The following is a 21,717-nucleotide window of genomic DNA, read 5'->3' on the forward strand; positions in this document are numbered from 1 at the left end:
TTGATGAATCCATTTACCATATAAGAGCACCAGTTTTGCTAACTATAAATTGAGGATAATAACCACTCGCTACCTTACAGAATTTCTGCTCACATCACATGATGTCCTGTGTGAAAGATGATTTGGGAGCTGTAATGAGCGTTCCAATCGCTTTTGTGTTAAATGGATATTAGGTGAATTGGAGAGGTCCAATTCCAGCTCTGCCCCTGAGAGTAGCAATGGGCTTCCTGTAGTTTTACCTTATGCATCCCCCATGCCATGTTTTCCTCCTCTTAATTTTCAGAATTAGCCAGGGAAATTAAACAACTTCCACACATGCCTATGAGGATAGTAAGGCTCAGGCACTGTCATTACCACCTCCTGCAAGAGGGGAGATAAGGTCCTGCTCAGCTCGTCAAGGCCCCCCACCCCTGCGTTCTTTCCAGAAGGCTCTCTGCCCTCTCCATTCCAGGGACTGCCACTGGAGGGCCAAGCGAGGAGGCCCAACCTCAGGAAGAGACAGGTGGCTCTGGCGTGAATGCTGTAATGCATTCTCCCCAGGGAGAGAAATTCTGAGAGTTTAGCTCACTCTTTCCTGCCATAAAGCACACTGAATGTTAACAGCTTGCTCCTGTCCAAGCTGGTGTTTTTTAAATTAAGTATTGTTAAATCCATACCATTTGGAATGATGCTTCAGACAGCCCTGACCCTCTGTCTCTTGCTTCTGCTTTCATGTCACCTAATCTATTGCACAGGGAGCCAGTAACCAGTATTATGGCATCTGTGGTGATTCCCGCTACTCAGACCCTGGCGGGTGGCTTTAATGTAGATACCTGAAGAGGGAAAAGGAGCTCAGCCAACGCCCTGCTCCCATGCCATAAGGGGCATTCCCCAGGGCCGCCGTGGGTAAAGATCTAGATGACCTCGGGTTTTATGTTATTTTTCCTTGGCACTGGAAAAGGTCTTAGAAACCTCAAAGGGGGAAACAGAGAAACTGTAGATTAAAATAAGATACGTTCCATTGTCAGGTAACATAGCCCCAGAGTAAAACCTGGGTAGCCTACCTTCTGCCCCTTTACCTTCACTGTAGACATCACCATCCCACCTGTATGACAGCACCACCAGCATCTGAAAGTGTGCGTGTGAGTGTGTAGGTGTATGCACACACACAGAGATACATGCAGATCTATGCATACACATACGTAGCTATGCGTATACGAGAGAAGAGTGATTCAGGGTCAGAAGGCCCTATTCAAAGGCCAGTTCTAGCCAGTGGGGCCCAAGGCAAGTCAGTTAAGCCCTCTGAGCTTCAGCTTTCACATATATAAAATTGGGTGAGTACTTAACTGACTTCACAAGGATAGTCATAAAGGTCAAATGAGATTGTGGGTATAAAACCATTTGCAGCTGTCAAAGAGATGACATAAACTTCAGTAATTATCAAAATTAGCTCATCCCCAAAACTTACCCTAATCACCCTCCCCCAACTTGACTTTGTTCTCCCATTTCTAAAATCACAGTGAGCTTGGAGTGTGCCCTGCACTGTGTACTGTTTGGCCATACAATTGCTTTTCCTAGTTTCCCTGGGCATCCCCAACAGGAAAGGAGATGCTGAGAGCACTGGGACCAGAAGCAGGAGACATTGTGGTGGGCGTCCTCCGGGCATTGAACAGAAGGTTGAGGGCTTGACTTAAAAATATCACAATATCCAGAGACTGTGATGAGGTGAAGGGGACCATTGTGCTAGACGTCAACATGTCCATCAAAACTCCAAGGCAGAAATCTCAGACTCAAAACATCTAGGTGGTATTTACTTCCAAAGTAGGAAGGAGTCTAGACAAGCATACTAGGAGCTACCAGGTATTCTCTGAGAATGCCAATTTTCCCCCTATTCTTCTGCAAATGATATCATATCATTGCTGTCACTACTATTCCTTCTCCCATCACCTGCCTGTCCCTCTGGATAGGCATATTGAGTGATGGTTACATGTGAAGAGGGAGCAAGTGGTGTTCAATAAAATATCCCATTCTATAGAACTAGCTGGAACTCTTTAGCTAATGACTCTGATAGGAGAAAAAAACCCTCTAGCAGAAAACTCCAAGGTGTAAAGGAGAGACACAGAACACAGCTTTATGAATGAAAGCTTATTTCCATCAATCCATTTCTTTAATAGAATGATTCCAGATAACACCAGTCAAGCATTTTTACATCTACTCATGAGTTCTCTTTAGCTTGTGAGCATTAGCTGGTTTTTTACAGATTTGTAAAGCTAATCTCTCTGAAAGGGAACAACATACTTCAAAATAGGACCTCTTTGTTACGGATTTTTACTATCCATTTTCCTAAGTGAGGGGCAAGGTGGATCCTCCTATGCTCTGACTTTTCTAACAGGTTGAAAATGGAAATTTTAAAGCTCTTCTGTCTTTAATTGATAGACCATGTGAAATAAGTAACCTGATGTTGAACAAGCTGCTTTTCTTCACCTTTCTGAGAAGCAGTGCTGCAGGTATGTATATGGGCGGACCTGCCTGTGTTCACATGCCCATTATGGCTTGATCAGGTTTTCCATAGTTGTGTGTGTTTTCCCGACTCTTGTCAGTATTTCTTATTAATGAGAGGAACGTCTTCTACCCCCACCATGTGTACTTCTGGGCTATCGGGAAATCTACAAAGGAAAAACTTCCTGGTGACACAGCTATGGAAATGGAAGGTCAAGTTTGCTATTTCATTCTTTCAAACACTCAATGATTTTTTTAGCAGATAAGGGGAAAGACGTCCCTATTTGACACTTGACACTTTCCTAAAACTGTAATAAAATCCTCCTCTGGTAGAGTCACATCTTGATTGCTGGTGGATTAGCCAGACATAGAAGCTTCCTGACCTTCTCTTTGCTGTTCCTGGCCTCGTCCTCATTTCATTGCTCATTAGCACTTACTTCCTCCTGAGCCTCTCCCGTCCAAGCCTCTTGCAACAGTAGAAGGGAGGAGGAGGTAGACTCACTTCAGCCCTTTCTGCTGCTGCGTTGTAGCTGCTTTGATAAAGGACTTGGATAAGGAGGAGGCTGAGATGGTTGGTTAAAAGGTTTGGGGATTAACTGAGGATTTAATTCATCCTTTCTTTCCCTCCCACTGCCAAAGCAGAGAGTTGAGAGTTGGCAGTGTGTCAAAACCAGGCGTTTCCTCAACCCCAAATTTCAGCCCCGCTCATCCCAGTCTTTGTTAAAGGGCTTTAAAAAAAAAAAAAAAAAAAAAAAAAAAACAGAGGTATCTATATTTCTAACTGTACCTTTACTGTAGTAAACCTTAGATATTTTAAATTGTCACTTTACAAAGAAGCAACTCGCTCCCCACGCGCCGCTCCCCCCCCATAAATCAAGTCATTAATACCCAAAGTTAACTTATGTCACCATTTAGGTTTAGTAAGGAACTTCCAAAAACTTATAGAGCCTCCCTTTTCCAAGTCAAGGGAGAAAATAGAGGAACTTGACGGAAAAGGAATAAAGTGGTTGTACAGAACACGTTTAAACGGCACATTAAGTCGGTTTTTGTCTATGGTGCTTTCCCTTTATGGCATATGTTATATATTGACAGGGATTAAGTTTCTCTCTTGAATGAAACAATACAGAGTCACAGGGAGCTACTGTACTTTACAAAGCAACAGGCACCCGCACAAGCAAAGGGCAAATCCGGAAGGTATCCCACAAAGAACCAACCAGGTTAGTTAAAAGGAGAGGGCTTGGCTTCATCTTTGGCAATTCGGCATCTTTTGCATTTCTCTTCTCGCTGCAGCCGGCGCGCTCCGCTCTCCTTTCTTTTTCGTCGCGTTCCCCCTCTTTTGCTCACACTGTTACACTTTCTCTGTCCCCCGGCTTTGTTATTCAGCATGTCTGATTAGCAGGAGCCTGATTGGCTGGCTGCCTGCTCCGAGAGAGATTCCATTCAGCTTACCCCCCACCCATCCACCCACCCACCCACCCTCGGTCAGGAAATGTGAGCGGGGCTGATGGAAGCTGATAGGCAGGGCTGGAGCGTTAGCACCAGTACTGGATGTGACAGCAGGCAGAAGGGCACTTAGCCGCTTATTCAGTGTCCGATTCGGATTCCGGCAAGGATCCAAGCATGGAATGCTGCCGTCGTCGGGCAACTCCTGGCACACCGCTCCTCTTTCTGGCTTTCCTGCTCCTGGTAAATGCCTTTTCATTTCAATACGTTGCTCTTGCCACTTAGTCTGGGTGCTGTTGTGGTAGTGTGTCTATGTGTCCGTGTGTGTGTGTGTGTGTGTGTGTGTGTGTGTGTGTGTGTATCTTGATCTTCAAACACCAGGTAATATAATTTACATGATTTAGAAAAAAAAAGAAAGAAAAACTTCTTTCAGAACTTTAACCCCAGCTTCCCAAGCAAAATAAAGTCCGATCGACTTTGTGGGAGAGTGAGAGGTATAGAATAATACTGAGACTCGAGCTTTAGGGTATACTGCAGAGAGAGTTCCGTGAGCTGCGGACCGGGTAAATGGTGATGTGTATGCTTGGAATTTGGGTAACAGACGTCCTGAAATCAAACTCACTCAGTGGGGTGTTCCTGGAATTTTTGAAGGATGGGCTATAAGGGGTTTTCCCCCACTGCCTTTTATGAATCCTCTCCCTCTCTGCACACGTGCTCGGGGACCAGGTAAAAGAGGGAATGAGAGCCTGTTTGCAGCCAACCCAGATTATAACTCGTAATTACTGTAAGTCCTCTATGGATACAAGTTAATGCTAGTATTTATGAATCGAGGATTAGGGTCTTTGATCTCAGATCTGCTTTGAAAGAAGAAGAAAAGCCTGCCTTTTTTGTGTGGCTGCTTTCCATGGTCACAGTGATAAGATGCTCTGCTCTAGAACATCAGCACACACTGCATTTCTGACTCAAAGTAAATGTTCCGTTGTGACTCATACTTGGTTTTATGGGCAGAAAATGAACATGGACTGTCCAAAAAAAATCTACACTCAAAATATTAATAGCAATGCACATTTTTTTAAACCAGAGTGTTCTGGGCAGGCAGCTTCATAAACCTCATCTGAAGGTTCAATTCCAAAATTTGCACACACCAACTCCAAACAAACGTGATTGTAGCTCTCCTTGTCACATTTATGGTATGCCAACCCTTCCTCAGAAGGTAATAAGGCAAGAAGGAGCAAGGTAAAAACATAACGAATGTATAGGTTGCACTGATTCGTTGATGCTAAAGGGATGTTTTGTTCTGATTAGACTCTGACAAATTTGATCTGCACTATAATTTTGAAGAAAGGAAGCAAGCCATTTGGTACAAATTGAAGAACTCCACAAAGATTCATCAGATAGAGTAATCAGACAGTGTTTAAATATTTTATACATTCCCCCTTCTTATTTGCTTCATTGTAGCCAAGAAATCATAATGCTGCACTGCAAATGCTATAAATATAGAAGTATATTTTCAGATTTTCAAAGACACTTAAAGGCAAACTGAATTTTTAGCAGGAATAGACTAAGTTTTAGCTATTGGGAGGAATATGAAAAGCAGAATGTTTAGGTGTGCTTTATGACCAGGGGAGCAAGCAATTTATGAAAGGTGTCTCATTTTTTCCATATGGGACGTGTTACTTATATACACACCATTAGTTTGCCTCATCTTTCCTTCTTTGTGATTTTTTTAAAAAGTGTGTGTTATTTCCCCCATTTAATTGCATCATAAAGTCAATTACCAGTACACATTGCTTTTTTGGTATCTTCATATAGAAATATGATCTCATTATGTTTTGGCAAAACTGTCCCGTTCATGGATAGACTGTTTTGCTACCCATTTGGTAACTGCATTATATCCCTCTTTGATATCTTGAATGTTCATATCTGTATTTGAGCATATAATTAGACTTATGTGGAAAAAAAAGAAGCATTTGTATATATCAGATTTAAAACACAAAACATACTTGTTTAAATCACAATAACTGTATTCTGAGGATAAAATGAAATCAAACCCAGGTTTGGTTTAGGTCTGTATTTAGACGAATTGGGATTCTGAGAATCATAAGAACTAACTGGTGAACGCCTGTGCGGAGTAATAACAGCATTGGTAATACCTTCCACGGATTGTGGGTCTGAATGTGCCAAACACCAGGCCAGTTGTTTGAAAAGCATTACAAGGAATCTGCACAATCATCTTGCAAACAGGCATTTTTAAACCTATTTTGCAGATAGGGAAACAAGCTTATATTTGAAAGCAAAGGTCAAATAATGGAGAGAAAATAACTTGGTTGCTTTGTACTATGGTTGTAAAATGTTTAGCAGTGATGGAAGCAATGATGCAAGTTGGTCCCCAGTCTTTGTTGGAGACATTTAGGGTTTTGCCTCATCTTGATCACTAAAGTGAGGTACAGTGTTATGGGCACTTTGTTACATTGGCTCATGCACTGCCCCCTTCGGCTCCGTAACCAAAATTAAATGATGGGCCTAAGAGAAAGTGCCCTGGAGCCTCATCAGCAGTTGACTTAGACCTAGAAGTGTGACGGTGTCAGCTCGACCTTCGGTCTGGATGGAGAAATTGAACTAGGGGTCTTTTTTTCCCATAACCATTTTAAACATTAGAAGAGTCTATCTACTCTTAGAATAATTTATGTAACTTTTGAAGATCCCTTTAACTTAATTGGAAAATATCCTGTTTGTTTAGTGGTGAGTCCGGTTTCTACTCCAAAACAGTGTTCATTATCACCGACAGCCGCATCATCTGTATCATGGCTTGGTTCTTGAGGGTGTGCAAATACCCAATATTGTTCACCCTCAGTTTTGTGAAAATCCTTTCCCCTTGGAGCATGCTTCCTGAAAGAATGAGGTCCCCATGTCTTTTGTATCATATTTTCCTGCAAAGCTCATACATCATAGACTTCTTTTGTATTCTCGACACACAACGGGATAGTATACCGATCAAGAGATTTCATCCTGATATTCGGGTCAGATGAAGTCACATCACCCACCTTCCCCACTCTTCCCACCCTGTTCCCCTCTTTCATTCTCCCTCCTTTGTCCCAATTGTGTAGCTCAAAAGGAATGTGGCAAAAACCATGACCGGCCATTGACATATGTGTCCATCCAAACTTGAAGTCAAATCACTTCTTGTCAGAAAGGCATTTAATCAAATTTGCATTTGCTTTTTGTTTCTTTTAAGTGGTTTTAAGCTTTTTCGCCTGCTATTGTGGGAGTTGCAAGAGTAACACTCGGAATTATAATAAAGTACATGTGTTTTTCTGTTGAATTTCTTTTTCTCTTCTGCACTAATTTATACATGGAAACTAGTCAAAACACAATAGCCCATTCCCTTCGGTCGCTCTGGCACTGTCCTCCACTATTATCTAAGTGATTCTATCTTGGATGGCAAAAAGCACCATTAGCTTGTGGAATGAATGTTAAATCCCTTATTTACAGCAGATTGTGGGCTGCTCCAATGAGTGTGGTGTGTGTGCATGCGTGTACCTTTCTATAACTGTTCACTCTACATCTATTTCTTATTCTCCTGCCTAGATTGTCTTTAAATCAAGCTGAAGGATTTTTCACCCGAATCTACAGAACATAATGAGGCATTTATTTATACATTATTTTCTTCATGTTTTTGTGAATTCTTGTCTAGACATGGTCAGCTACAGTTTAACTTCCCCGAACTCCTGTTTGTAGTGTTTCAGTCTGTTCAGGACCACTTTCTGGCCCCCTTCCTATTTTTATATGAACCAGTGCTATCCCTTCATATAAATGGAGGGAAGTATGTCCTATAGTGGTCACTAGTGAACTACAAAATAATTCTGTTACACCAGGGAAGTTTTCCTTGAAAGACCACATGGATATTAAAAACTTTGGAGAAAAAGAGAGAAAATGAACTTGTGAACATATTTGTTTGTGCATTTATAGGAGTGCTAATACATATTGATTCTGCTTTACCAATGTGTATGAATAAGGTGGAAAGCGTTCCTCCAGAACACCAAGGCATAAGCTAGTCCTCAAACTCAGATGCCACACAAAGTTCAAATAATGACAAAATTAAGGTCAGCGTTTGTATAGTTTTAATCAGTAAAGTGTGGTTAACCACTGTACCTGTTACTCATTTAAAACAAAACAAACGAACAAACAAAAAAACCATTTGTGGTGTTGCATTTTGCACAGGGATTGTTTGGAGGAGACACGGTCTGGTCATTTGGTTCTCCCCTTTATTATAGTTTGATCAAAATATAATTTTAGACTCTTTCGGGAAAAATGTAGTGTCCTCTGAATGCCTGCATTTTGTGCAGCACCTAACAGAGTGCTTTTTATACACAGACATCAGGGCTATTTGTGAACTAACTTCAGGGAGGAAAGGACTCACAGAAGCTACCACCGGGCTCGCTAATTCTCCACACACGTGGCGTTTCCTTCATGTGTATAGTCCAGTTTCTCTGGTCAAGTGACAACTCTGCTTTTAATATGTCTAATTCAGGTTCCAGGTCTAATTATTTAAGTTTCTCACATCTCGTGGTTTCGTTGTACCCTTCCCTCATTTTGCATATTCTCCCGTTTCTTGTGGTCTCATGAGTAGAGTGACCCAGAAGTGACCTTGCCTAGCATGAGCACCCTCGTCTTTTCTTGAGAGAGAGCATTCCTTGAATCATCATGAATAACCTACTAGTTAAGTGCATTGAGATAATCACAGGAAAATGTGTCTAAATCAAGTTTTTCAGGCTTGCTGTTTTTACTAATTTTCTTCTTCTAGAGAGCTGGCTTCCAACTTTGTGTTTTCACCAGAATGAGACAAGTTCATGTCATTTTCTGTCTCCATCATAAAAACCATACCATGTGGTTAAATTTTGGCTTGATTGGCAGTACTGGCTCATGAGCGGCTTAGGACTGGCATACCAGAGGTGATGTCAGTCCTAAAGGATCCTAATTGAAATAGGCCAGCACAGCTGTGTGGGGAGCCTGCCTGCTAACTGGGGTAAGCTGTTGCTATCAACCCCTTCTTTCCATGAGCTCGAAAATAAATGACTAATTCTCCCCAATTCCTGAACTTCAAGATTAAAACCTACATTGAATAAAGCTTAACTGTTGTGGTTTCCCCTCCCAGGGATTTTTGCTAACTGGAGCACCCAGCATGTGGAGAGCAGTTAGGAATTTCCCGGCCATGTCAGTCAAGAAGCTGTCCTGATGGTAGTGGTCTGTAGCCACCAGTGACCTCTGGCTTGCTATTTGTTGGTTTTCCAGAGGCTCGGTGTTTATAAATTAGCGTGGATATTTTCCTACATTTACCAATGGTCTCTATCTCAGTAATGGACATCTATCTTATCTCATGAACTACTGCAACCTTCTCTAGAAGAAATACCATAATGTCTGTTTGACACCCCCACCCAAATCCTCCCAATGTATGGATAACATTTAGTAATTGTTGGTCTGAGGCACAAAAAATTATAATCTACTATATGTTAAGATGTCATTTCTTCTAGTTCTTGGGCTCCTTTGCATTTATCTCTGTCATTGTACTTCTCCTACTGTACTTCCTGTCCACTCCACGAAATTGTGGGTGACAGCAGGAGTGACTCATCCTTCCCACCTCTGTCAGGATGCCTGGTAATTAGATCTCAGTGAATGTTGTTGAATGGATGAATAAAAGGATGGGTAAGAATGACTTGGCAAGAAAAGTTGAGAAGATGGTAAAGTACAAACAGGAAGGGAAAATGTGACCATCCATTTCACCTGTGAAGTCTCTCACTAATTCTGGCTTGGGTAAGACCAAGTCAACAACCTAATAAATTCTAAAGAGAAGATAAATATTTTGTTTCTCTCTCTTTTTTCTTTCTTAAACATGTACATTCATACAATGGACAACAAGTGAGTAACAATCCCTTTTGCTGTTGATAAATAGAATGAATTTTGCATGTTTCGTGTCTTGTTTAACCCATTTGGATCCCAAATATTTTTCCTTTTATGAAATTTGCCCTCAGGAAGAAAAGGATACTTATATTTGGCACAGTCTTATAAAACTGGAAGGTAGCTATAAAGTCTCAGTTTGGCAGAGATAACACTGTGGATTCACCAAGTCATTTGTTTTTACGACTGGATGCAAAGATAAACTGTATTTCTCAGCCTTCTCTGCGATTGGATGGTGCAATGTGTTTCAGTTTTAGTCTGTGGAATAGAGTTAGAAGTGACAGGTGGCACTTCTAGGACTCACATCTGCCATATAATCCTCCCAGCACTCAGCACTCTGTCTCTCTTTACCTTCCTGCTGGAAGCAGAGACTCTAGTAGGGAACTTCAAGACCTCAGGGAATGACAGAGCCACCAAGTAGAAGGCCTGGGTCCCCGAATGACTTCCTGGAGCAGAACTCCACACTGCCACTCTCACAGAATTCCATTTCTGAACACTCATTTACCCACTACCAAGAAATAAACCTTTGTAAACTTTTGTTTACCTTTGAGGAAAGATGTTGCAAGTTATACTGGAAATCTCTTAAATTAAGATATGCTGGAAATTTAGATGTCATGCATGCTAGTACTCACTTATAAGTTAGTATTAATTCTACTTTCCCATTTATTATATGAAAAAATTGAAATGGGAAGATGCCATATCATCCTCGTGATGGTTTAATCTTTGTGGTGTGCAACTCACTGCATACCCCTGGGTACTTAACATACTCTAGGTATGCAATAAGTAGCACACTACAAAGACTGTAGGAAAAATGGGGCCATGCTCTTTTTTCAAATAGAATCCAGGAATTAGTGGCACAGTAAGAAACAGGAAAAAGAATCAAGAGAGGAAGGGCTGTGGTAAACAGTTGGACTCTCCCGGAGCAGAGCAGGACCAACCAACCCAGCCAAGGACATAGAACCATGCAGACCCAAAGGGAAGGCCAAGGAAACAGAAAGAGATACGGAGAAGCAGAAACCGAGGCACACCACCAATGCTGCTCTCCAGATAGAATGTTAGTAGATGAAGGAGTGAACAAGTGACAGGAAGGGGGACAGACTCATAAAGGCAAAACTCCCAAATGTTTCACACAGCAACACACAAAGTGAAACACATATCTTGAGGATACCTAGTCGCAACTATCTCTGATATATTTTTCGTGCAGATGTCTCAGGTGTCATGAAAGAGCCCTGGTTTTAGAGTATAACCCTCTGGGCCGTAGCAAGGATTCCACCTCTGTGATCTTGCTGTATAGTCACAGAACTCGCTTCAGCTCTGTCTCCTCATTCAGGTGCTGTGACTGCCTGTCCCACCTAACTGTCGAGGATGTCATGAGAGACAAAGGCGGCATTAAATGTTGAAGTGTTGTGGAAACTCCAGAGTATTATAAAACTTCAAGTGATTACTTTCATTCATGGCATTTATCTGTCACCAGCTGTATACCCAACACAGAGTCCGGACCCATGGAAGATAAAGACACAGTCCTTGCAATGAGTAGCTTGGTAGTTCACTGGACATTTTGTTGTAGGATTATTTTTAAAAATTTTTCAGAACAATCTCTGTAGCGAATGGTTCTGTGAAGGGCATTACTATTTTCAGTTGCCCCACACACTGGCTTATGTTGTAAGGAACTCCCCTGTACCTGCATAGACACTTTCTGTTTAATCCTATCTGTGTATAAATGTAAATTATGGCTTCCCACAGATTATTGATATATATTATCTCTATGGATATTATCAGACAGTATTTAACTTCAGATATTAAAATTTGTTTCCAATTTCTATAGTTCAGAATATCAGTTTGTGTCACAGAACACACTAGAAGAGTTTTTTAGTTAAGATAAATTCCTTAGGGAAAAACTTGCCTCAAAACAAATTCTTATCATTGCGAGAATTACCATTAATTAGGGGTGACCAGCAGCTACGGCATTTTCATCTGCCCCACTATGATTGGGGCATCATGTTGGCAGACTTCGATCTGATGTAGTTTCTACTATGTTGTGCTTACCTTATAATAGCCAAAAAAAAATCCATGTAAAAAACAAGCATAATCCATTTGGAATCATATTTCTGTAAGTGCTCTTGCTTTAATAGGTTGCATCTTCCTGCTTCACTAGATTTTTCTCTACAATTCTTACTAAAACAAATTAATTATAATAAAACCAAAAAGGCCTGGTGCATGGAAAGGGGGACAGTTGAAATAAAGGGAATAGCAGAAAAATCACATGTGGGAGCATACACCATTTATAATATAGGAGATTTATTCCACTTCTGAGGCAAGAAATTGCAGGACTCTAATAGTTTCACCACCTGTGAATTATTTGGGTGCACCTCATAAGCGGGTTCTTTCTTCTATTTGTTTAAAGAAATAAGTGGTATGTTCGCCAATTCTACACTACATTAATTTTCACAGAGTTTCCATTTTCATCTTCATTGCTTTTTCAGATTTTTTTCCAAAGCTTCTGCCATTCTCCAACTAAAGCTTTGGGTATTTTCCCTTCAATTTTTGTCCGGGGACTTTCTCTAAGTCAATTCAGTCTGTTGGCATAAATGTTGGGACAAAAGAGGGAAAGAGTATGATAACCTAAGACATCCTGACATAAATTCCAAGAGCACTAAAGAAATGAGACAGGAAATTATGAGCAACCTATAATAAATTCAAACTGTCCAATAAAATAAATATACCTCACTTGGTTCCCATCGCAAGGTATGGCAGGGTGTCCAGTTTCTCAGCCTACACTGCCCGCTGCGTCTCATTCACCATATGAAGTGTGCCTGAGCATTGTGCAAATATTGTACTTCATCCGCAGACCCAGAAATGAGAAAGTACAATGGAAACAATAAGAACCCCTTCTGTTCAGGTGCTGGAGTGAGATTTCAGGGAAAGGTGTTTTTTGTTTTTTTTTTTTAAATAGTCTGTTTTTTCATTATAGTTGTTACAACCGTTTGTCGTTGAAACCAAATATAATTTCCCTGACGTGCCACACACTTTTATTCTGAGTTTGCGGCTTGTAGCCAGTCTGAGGTAACAGACATGCTTTGATATTACCGTTATAGAGGGAGTTTCACTGATATTTGGATCCCCAGGACATAAATACACAGCATTTTAGAACTAAAAGAAATCTTTAAGATGGCATAAAATGTGACCTTAATTGACTGGGATCTCTTTGAAGGCAGGAGTTTGGTTTAATTTTGTCTTGGATATATTTATACCCCCCCCACACCAGGCAAAGAGTTTGATATATAACAGAGTGTTTGATGTAAGTTTGTTGTTTGAATAAATGAATTAAGCACCTATCCCAGCCCTTTCATTTTGCCGATAATTGAGTATAAAATATAAATGTTTGCAAAGAGATTTGAGACATATTTGCTGGGAAAACCTAGTAGGTGGGATCCAGATCCTGGAATCTGGATCTCTTTTCTTTGAGTCTGTGCACCTTCGTTTTTGTTTTGTTTTTTGAGAGAGAGCACAAGGTGGGGTTGTTGGGGAGGAGGGGCAGAAGAGAGGGAGAGAGGGAATCTGAGCTCAGCTCAGAGCCCAACGCAGGGCTCCTCGCCGGCCTTGATCTCATGACCCTAAAATCATGACCTGAGCCAAAAATCAAGAGTCAATTGCTTAACCAGTTGAGCCACCCAGGGACCCCGAGTCTGTACTGCTTTAAAAAAGACTTCATTCTCTTTCTTTTATGTCTTCTGGGACCTTTAAATAAGAGCCAGCCAAGCTGGCCTTGGTAGAGAGGGGTTGAAATGTTGAAATGTCATATGCAGAAGAAACCGAGGAATCAATGAAGCTGCCAGAAAATCATCTTGAGTGAAAACTTAAGGATCATCGTTGGTTATTAAACATCGAGATAACCTGGCAATAAAGATGGGGACTGGGGTCTGTAAAACTTGTCGCTTGCCCTAAACCCGTGTCATATCAGTAGATTCCATTTCTCTTGCTTTCCGTATCAACGAAAAATGTGAAAAATTTGGTGATGTCTATGTGAAAATAACTTCATGTGGGACCTTGCTCATAGTAAGTCACCGAGAAATGTTAGTCCCTTCCCTTCCCTCGGTGCAAATTAGCATATTCACTGAGCGCCTGCTGTATGTCAGACACTGTGCTATGTACTGGGTATATACTGTGTTGAACAAAACAGACATGGTTCTAAAGATGGGTCTTTCCCAATATAATGTCAGAAAGGATTGAGATGGGGAGCAGGGAGGGCAGGAATTAATTGGCCAGTATTTTCCACTGGTTTTATGTTGCTGTCATGATATAATTTTCTTTAAACTGTGTATTTAACTATTGCTGATGTAAGGGGGTCTCTGCCTAAAGAAACAGACACATTAATTCATTATTTATTGTGATTCAAGAAAGAATGTGTAGGAAAAACTAAAACTCTAAAGATTTATATTTAAGGTCACTTCTTTGAGTTCTGCTTTTTTTATTTTCTGGAATCCTCTTTTTTAGTCATACTGAAATAAGCCTAATACAGGTATACTTTATCTCTGTGTTTATTGATACATAAACACCTGTCTTCTCCACGTTAGAACTATGCTTAAAGTAGGCTCTCATTAAGGTGAATAAAAAGCCAATCAATGCCATAGAGAGTACTAATGACAGTAGATTTTTTTCTACAAAAGGTTTGGCTTGCTCTGAGGAAACCATTTGTGTGCAGGAACCTTATGAATCTTGAGGCATCACGCTGGTGACCAGTCTGCGTGTTCTCAGCTCTCTGCGAGGAGGGGTTCTGATTTCCTGATGCATCTGTCGTGTCCCTGTTAGCAGCCCAACCTGCCTGAATCCAAGGCAGCCCTTCTTACCCCTGACAGTTCCCCCTGGCTAAGTTCAGTTTGGTGGAGCTGGGACTCACATCAGTGGGACCCTTTTGCCTCTAGACTCCAGGATCTTGATTTTAAGAAACCCACCCAGGGCTTTGTGTCGTTTTCAAGTTCTAGATCACTGAAAACAATGGTTCCCAGACTTTGGGATGTCACAGACGACTAAAATTTCAAAAGTAAATACAGGTGTGTTTGCAGGTAGGTAGGAAGTATAGGAAACAAACACAACATTTCTAATTTTTTTTTTTATTTTGTTAAGTAAAGACATCAACAAAATAAAGCTCTCTTACCTCAGCTTCATAAATGAGGAGAGTGCATGCTTCAGGGTGAGAAACACTTTATACATATCTAATTTTCTAACACTCATAACAATCTTATGGACTGGTTACGATTATTGTCCCCATTTTCCAGGTGAGGCAACAGGGCACAGAGAGGTTGTCACTGTGAGTAGCGGCGGAGTGCGGATTCGAACTCAGGCAGAGCGCATTCCTGTACGAACTCCGCCATGCTGTCTCAGCGGTGCAAGAAATTAAAGGTTCTTGGAATAAGCCAGAAGTGCCAAGTACAAACTTCCAGAAGAAAATCTAACTAAACATGTTTAGCTTTATGGAAAGCTAACCAGCGTCCTGATTTATCTTTTCGAGTTCTTTGTACCAGTGAAAACTTTCTAATGGCCTGGCCTGCTGGGTGCCAGACACTTTCCTTGGGACACAAAGATAAACAAGACACAGTCATATCACCTCCCCTCCCCACCCCCCGGAAAACTCACAGATTCTAGACAAAATTCTAAAATGATAAGCCAGAGGCTGAGCAGAGGATATAAGGGGCTGCAGTAGCACAAAGAAGGAAACCGGGCAAGGAAGCTGACATTTATCGTCTGTAGTTCCCAGGCTCTGTGCGAGGCAGATGGGAACTCAGCTTTGAGGGTCAGTGAGGGGGACATGAAAGAAGGACATTGAGGGGCGCCTGGGTGGCTCAGCCGGTTAAGCATCCGACTCTTGATTTCGACTCAGATCCTGATCTCAGAGTCCTGGGATCGAGCCCCGCATTGGATCCACGCTCAGTGGGGAGTCTGCTTGGGATTCTCTCTCTCCCCCTGCCCCTCCCCCTGCTCCTGCTCTCTAAATAAATAAATAAAAAATAAATAAATAAATAAATAAATAAATAAATAAATAAATAAAATCTTTAAAAAATAGGAGAGACATCTAAAGTGAGTCTTAAGGGATCAGTGGAAGTTCATCAGGCAGTCACAAGAAGGAAAGGGGGCATTTCAGGCAGAGGGACCTGGCTGGGCAGAAGCACAGGGGAAGGAAGAAGGAGGTGAGGTATAGGATTCGTGAGTGAATTACCGTGGCTGGAGCATCCCCAGCTCGTGCTGGGCCTTGCAGGCCAGGGCCAGGAGCATTGACTCAAATTTGTGTTTTAGGAAGACAGCAGTGGCCGCCACAAGGAGTGGCGAGGCCTGGCCCAAAGGCCTGCAGAAGACTGTTGCTTCTCTCCTGGAGAGAGGCCCGTGAAAGCAGCAGCAGGGGTAGAAAAGAGGGGGATGAAACCGTGACCTCCCTTCACCTTACGTCTTGAGGCCTCAGAGGCCCTTAAGACCCCAGCTGCATGCTAGGGCTCTTGAGGTCCCACGGCTCAGCAGACAGCCCGTAGCCTGGCACTGAGTAGGTGCTTCAATGTGTACTGAATGAATGTGGGGAAGAGTGAACCATTTTATTCAAGGCCTCCCTGCTTTCAAAATTCTGCCCTACAGTCAGAGATTCTTTTCCCCCAGATTATGGAAGGCCTTCCAGAGCAACAAATGTATCAGTATCCCAAAACCTTAAGAACGTTCCATCACTCTCTCAGGAAAGAGTGAAATGTAGGACCAGTCTTTCCGCAGAGATTGCTCCACAGTGGTGACTTAACCCTTTATATGCTCTCAGTGTAGCTTTCCAAATAAGGGGGCCCTCATGGCTTTTTGAAAGCTTTGTGGCCCTCACACAGCACAAAGTCCATAACGTGGTGTCACTTGTGTGCCTTGGGTGATTATTGTGGTGAGAGACTGCTGTATTTCCCTGGGGGTGGGTATTTACCTGTTTTCTCACCAAACAGTACCCCATTCCACTCTTCAGATTCATGTCACAATTATGAATCTCTGTGGGAAGCCAGCAAATACCTTTGCCCTAATTCTTGTAGCTCCCCACATTATCGAATATGGGCCCCACACGGGGAGTTCCCTTTGGATGCAGGTGAACCTTCAGTAAAAGGTGCAGCATTAAGGATCTGCATTTAAGTTATCTACTCTGATTAAATATTAACTGTGGTCTTCAGAAAATAATCAAGCCATATCTGAAATTCATAAACTCATCCTTTCATACCAAAAACACAATGTGACTGAAGAAAAAAATAACCCACAAGTTTTATTAAAGACTGTGAGTTAAATGTCACATAAATTCTTGATCTTTTTTCTTTATGAATCCAATTGCTAAGGCATCGGATTTTTAATCAGGCATTGGAATCCTGTGGGACTATAACTTCTCCTAATTATGAAGAGTCTTCTGTGTACACACAGCTCTTTACTAAGTATTAGTACAAAATTGATTATAGCTTGGCCTCACCTCATAAAGTAGATTTGCTTTGGAACAGCATCAAACAGGTATTTGTTTTAAATCATACGGCCCTTCTGACTTTCATTCTAATTTTGGACATCTACCATTTTTGCTTTCCTTCCTTCCCTCAAAACTGACTGCAAACAACATAAAAATCTCTTTAGACCTAGCAAAGGGGGAAAAAATGGGATTTTTCAGTCTCCTCGTAGGTGCCAAGTACTGTGCGATTTTGTTGACACATCTTACCTCAGATAAGCCTCACCACAACCCATTTCACAGATAAGAAATGTGAGTACGAAACCCTAAAGAGTGGTTTGAATTCCTCGGCTTTTGGTGTATGTGTATTCAATTCTTATAGCAAACCAATCCTATTAAAATCTGCAGTTCAGACTATTTTCCATGTTGTTGGAACTCTGTCATTTGGACTCTGTCAGCAGGAGCCTCCCCAACGTGCTGAGTGATTTCCAGCTTCAGAACCAAGTTCATTAGAGTTCATTGCCTGTACTGTATTTCATCGATCCTAAGATACACCATTCTTTTCTGATTTTAGAAACTTAGTTGCATCTCATAATTGATAACAACAGTTTCATGAGTGGCTTTTTTTTTTATTCTAAATGGTACATAAATAATCCTGTGACTTCAAGCGAGAGATTGTATGTTGGATCCGATGGAATACTCTGTCAGGGTATTTCCAATATTTAACTGAGGGGAGCAAAGCTAGGCTGGAGATTCAGAGGCAGAAATAGGATTACGGACCCCTCCCTCCCCTCCTTCCTCCCCTTCACCATCCATTCACCAAAGACAGAGAATTCCTGTCTTTGCTTGCCAGCCTAAAGATGTGAGAGTTTGTATATTGAGCTAGCTCACTTCTATTCTATTCCATACCCAGAACAGCCACCTCCTGGCTAGGTCTTCCTTCCTTCTTGATGTGCATCAGCCTCGGTCTTCTCTGTAAGCAGTCCGCTCAAGGCAATAAGAGTTCCCAATGTTTGGTCAGTATCAGAAGCAGCTGAGCACTTGTTAAAAGTTATGAAGGCCCAGACTCCTCCTCCTTCAGTGAGCCCGGGCTCCCGTGTGCTTTATTAGCTCTCCAGGTGATTCTGATATACACCAGTTTCAGACAACTGGTGTCGTTGTGAACAGCAGGAACTCTTGAGCCAGACTGCTTGGTTTCAAATCCGGGTTCCACCAGCATGACCTTTCTGTTTTGTTTTGTTTTGTTTTGTTTTGTTTCGTTGTCTCAATTTCCTTATCCTCAAAACAGCCATCAACAGTAGCATCTACCTCAAAGGATTATCGTGACATTTAAGAAAACACTTCGTGCGCCATACTTAGCACCAGACCTCAAACATACAGCAAGTGCCCAGTAAACGTCAGTAGTGATGACTACTTTCTTCCTACCGGCTGAAATTCCTCTATCTCCCTCCTAGAAACTATTCTCATCTTTTCCTGGATTCAAGGCAACCGACAGCTTTGCCTGGTAACTAGTCTCCCGTGCAACCTCAAAGAAAGGCTGAGAAAAAAACTAGGATCCCTCTTAGTTGGGGGGTGAGAGTGAGTGGTCTGAAGCCCACTGAAGCCAGGGAATCTAAAACAGAAAAAAGATAAAGGTTGATTCCAGAAAGTCACCCTGTGAATTCACTCATAAATGCTTGTCTAATTCAGGATTCCAACCCTCCGCTGCCTTAAAGTCACCATAGGAACTTGGAACTAAAAATGGCTGGGCGGCCACCAGCCTCTCTCCCCCAAGAGACTCAGATTCAGTTGGTCTGGAAAGGGGCTGAGACACTGGCAATTTTTTCTTGAGTTCCCAAGTAATTTAAACATGTAGCCAGAGTTGATAACCTCTGATCTAATTGAATATTTTAAAGGTTCTAAACACTTCACACCTGTTGGGGGATTTGTCTCTGATCTTTGAAGATGCTTTGTGGGCGCCTGGGTGGCTCAGTGGGTTAAGCGTCTGCCTTCGGCTCAGTTTATGATCCCGGGATCCTGGGATCGAGTCCTGCATTGGGCTCCCTGCTCAGCGGGGAGTCTGCTTCTTTCTCTGCCCCTCCCCCTGCTCTCTCGATCGCTCTCAAATAAATAAATAAATTTAAAAAGAAAAAGAAGATGCTTTATGGAAACCTCCCTACCCAAAACAAAACTTAGCAGCCCCTTTTCCCTAATATAGGGATGCTATACCTTCAAAGAACTCATATAGTTGCTGTGAATGCCCCCTGTAAATTGTAAATATGTGTGTGGGAGAGCAAGAGGGAGAGAGAATTATGATGCGTGTGAAGATGATTATCCTGTTATGTTACCTAGATTTTGAAGAGGGATCCAGAACTCTCCTGGGTAAAAGGATGTAGTGTAATCCGAAGGATCACTTACCAGCCATTTGAATGTGTAAACTATTCAAAAATAGGAACCATAAACATTTTATACAAGACAGAAATTAGAACCTTTCTGAGTCCGATTTAAAGAAGCAAAATAAAACAGATACTCCGAGGATAGTTCGTATTCTGCATACACTAGTCACCTAATTTTTTATTTTCTTTATTTTCCTTTTTCTGGATGGCCATTGTGTTAGATCAAGTATTTGGTCTTATTTCCATTGCTCTCCTAACAGCTGAGTTTAACTCCTGTCTGAATGACTTACCCTTATCCCACTTAATTAGACATGAAGATTCTAAATTCCTCTTAAACATTGGGAAAGTGGATGTAAGGTGGATTTCTTTCGAGTCCTTTTGACAGCAACTCTCCGTCCACCAACCCTAGTCGTTCCTTTTTTTCTAAGATGCCCACAAACCTTCTGTGCCTCATCAGAGTATTATGACGATCAAATGAATATGTGTACCGACTTGGAACCTGTAAAACTCCAATCATAGCGGGCCCTGCTTGAAAGCCTTCACTGGCTTAGCTGTCAGCCTCCTCAAGGACCAGTCCCTCACCTGGAACTCAAGGCCCCATCCCAGACCATCACTCCAACCTTACCTACAGCTGTTTTGACTCACTGACAGCAATGCTACAGAGGAACTGAGCTGGAACCAGACTGAGACACCACTTATGTATCACATAGATGATGGTAAGACACATTCGATTTAGGGTACCAGCCGATGGAATGGGAAAGAGGGAACAGAAAGGAGATACATGGCCGAAGTAAAATATATAGTACAAGCAATTGTTTGGGTATGTGTGTGTGTGTGTGTGTATGTGTGTGTGCATGGATGGGGTGGGATGAGGGGAAGCCTGGAGAGGTTGGAGGGAGGGGAAATGTTGTATAGAAATGTTTATAGGGACTCCTGGGTGGCTCAGTCAGTTAAGCATCTGCCTTCGGCTCGGGTCATGATCCCAGGGTCCTGGGATGGAGCCCCATATTGGGCTCCTTGTTCAGCGGGGAGCCCGCTTCTCTCTCTGCTCCTCCCCCCACTCGTGCCTTCTCTCTTTCTCTCTGATAAATAAATAAAATCTTTAATTGAACATAGTAAAAAAAACGGTAATTAAAATAAAGAAAGAAGTCATCCTTAATAATAAAAACAGAAATAATTGGTACTAGGATGTCCCCTCCCGCCCCTAAAAGAAGTGTTTATAAGTTTATTAAGAGAAAGGACGGAGGACTGAGATGAGTTTGATCTTGGACATGTTGACAAGGCATCCGGGCTAAGGGAAAAGAGAGTCCTGGAGACGAGGGTAGAGGGGGTTTTTTGTATCCTCTACAAAGAGAAGATGGTTCAAGGGAGGGAAAGTGGATGAGATCAATAGGAGAGGGGAGAGAAAAGAACCTCGAGGATGTCAGCATTTACTAGTCAGGATGAGTAAGAAAAGGCAGGGGAGGAACAGCCCAATAGTCACTGCCAAAGAAGCCAGGGGAGCATATCCCCCAGCAACGGCTGAGAGAAGGCCAGGGGATGTGGTGAATTACTGGATCCTGATGAATTTCAGAGGAGCAACGTCACTCAAGTGGTGGGGCAGACGCCAGATCGCAAAGCATTAAGGAATTTGGGGGTATTGAGGAAGTGGGTGCAGTGGACGTGGATTAGCCTTTCAAGAAGTTTCGAAGTGAAAGGGAAGGAGGCAGGAGACAGTTGAACTCTCACCACTGACACAGTGGAAAGGAAAGGCAGAAAACAAAAAGCGGGAGCCGTGAGATAAAAGTGAGTTCGGTTTTAATAAAAAAAAAAAAAGGAGAAAGTGCTTTAGTCTGATGGCTCAAAGAATGCTGATAGCAGCCGTGTGTGAAATTGATTTCTGAGGCCCAGCAGCAGAGACAGGGAGGCTGTGCGGCAAATGGGGTAGTAAACCATGATTTAGCACCTTCACTTTCTGTGCTTATTACAAAACAGGCTTTAAAAAAGATGCCTGTGGTGCGTCTCAGCAATCTTGATATTGTCTGTGGCCAA

General features: G+C 42.1%; 1 protein-coding gene across 1 annotated transcript in view; it reads left to right on the plus strand.

Annotated features, from left to right (window-relative positions):
* The first annotated feature begins 3,815 nt into the window (after positions 1-3,815).
* The window catches only part of ADAMTSL1 (ADAMTS like 1), a 407,202-nt gene continuing 389,300 nt past the window's right edge, over positions 3,816-21,717 (plus strand). The window contains exon 1 of the mRNA XM_073880850.1: positions 3,816-4,164. Within this exon, the coding sequence (XP_073736951.1) occupies positions 4,099-4,164 (66 nt within the window). The 5' untranslated portion in view covers positions 3,816-4,098. The remainder of the gene's footprint in view (positions 4,165-21,717) is intronic.

Source organism: Callorhinus ursinus, unplaced genomic scaffold (assembly GCF_003265705.2).
Source record: "Callorhinus ursinus isolate GAN/ISIS: 27379988/994484 unplaced genomic scaffold, GSC_fseal_2.0 scaffold39, whole genome shotgun sequence".
NCBI classification, from domain to species: Eukaryota; Metazoa; Chordata; class Mammalia; order Carnivora; family Otariidae; genus Callorhinus; species Callorhinus ursinus.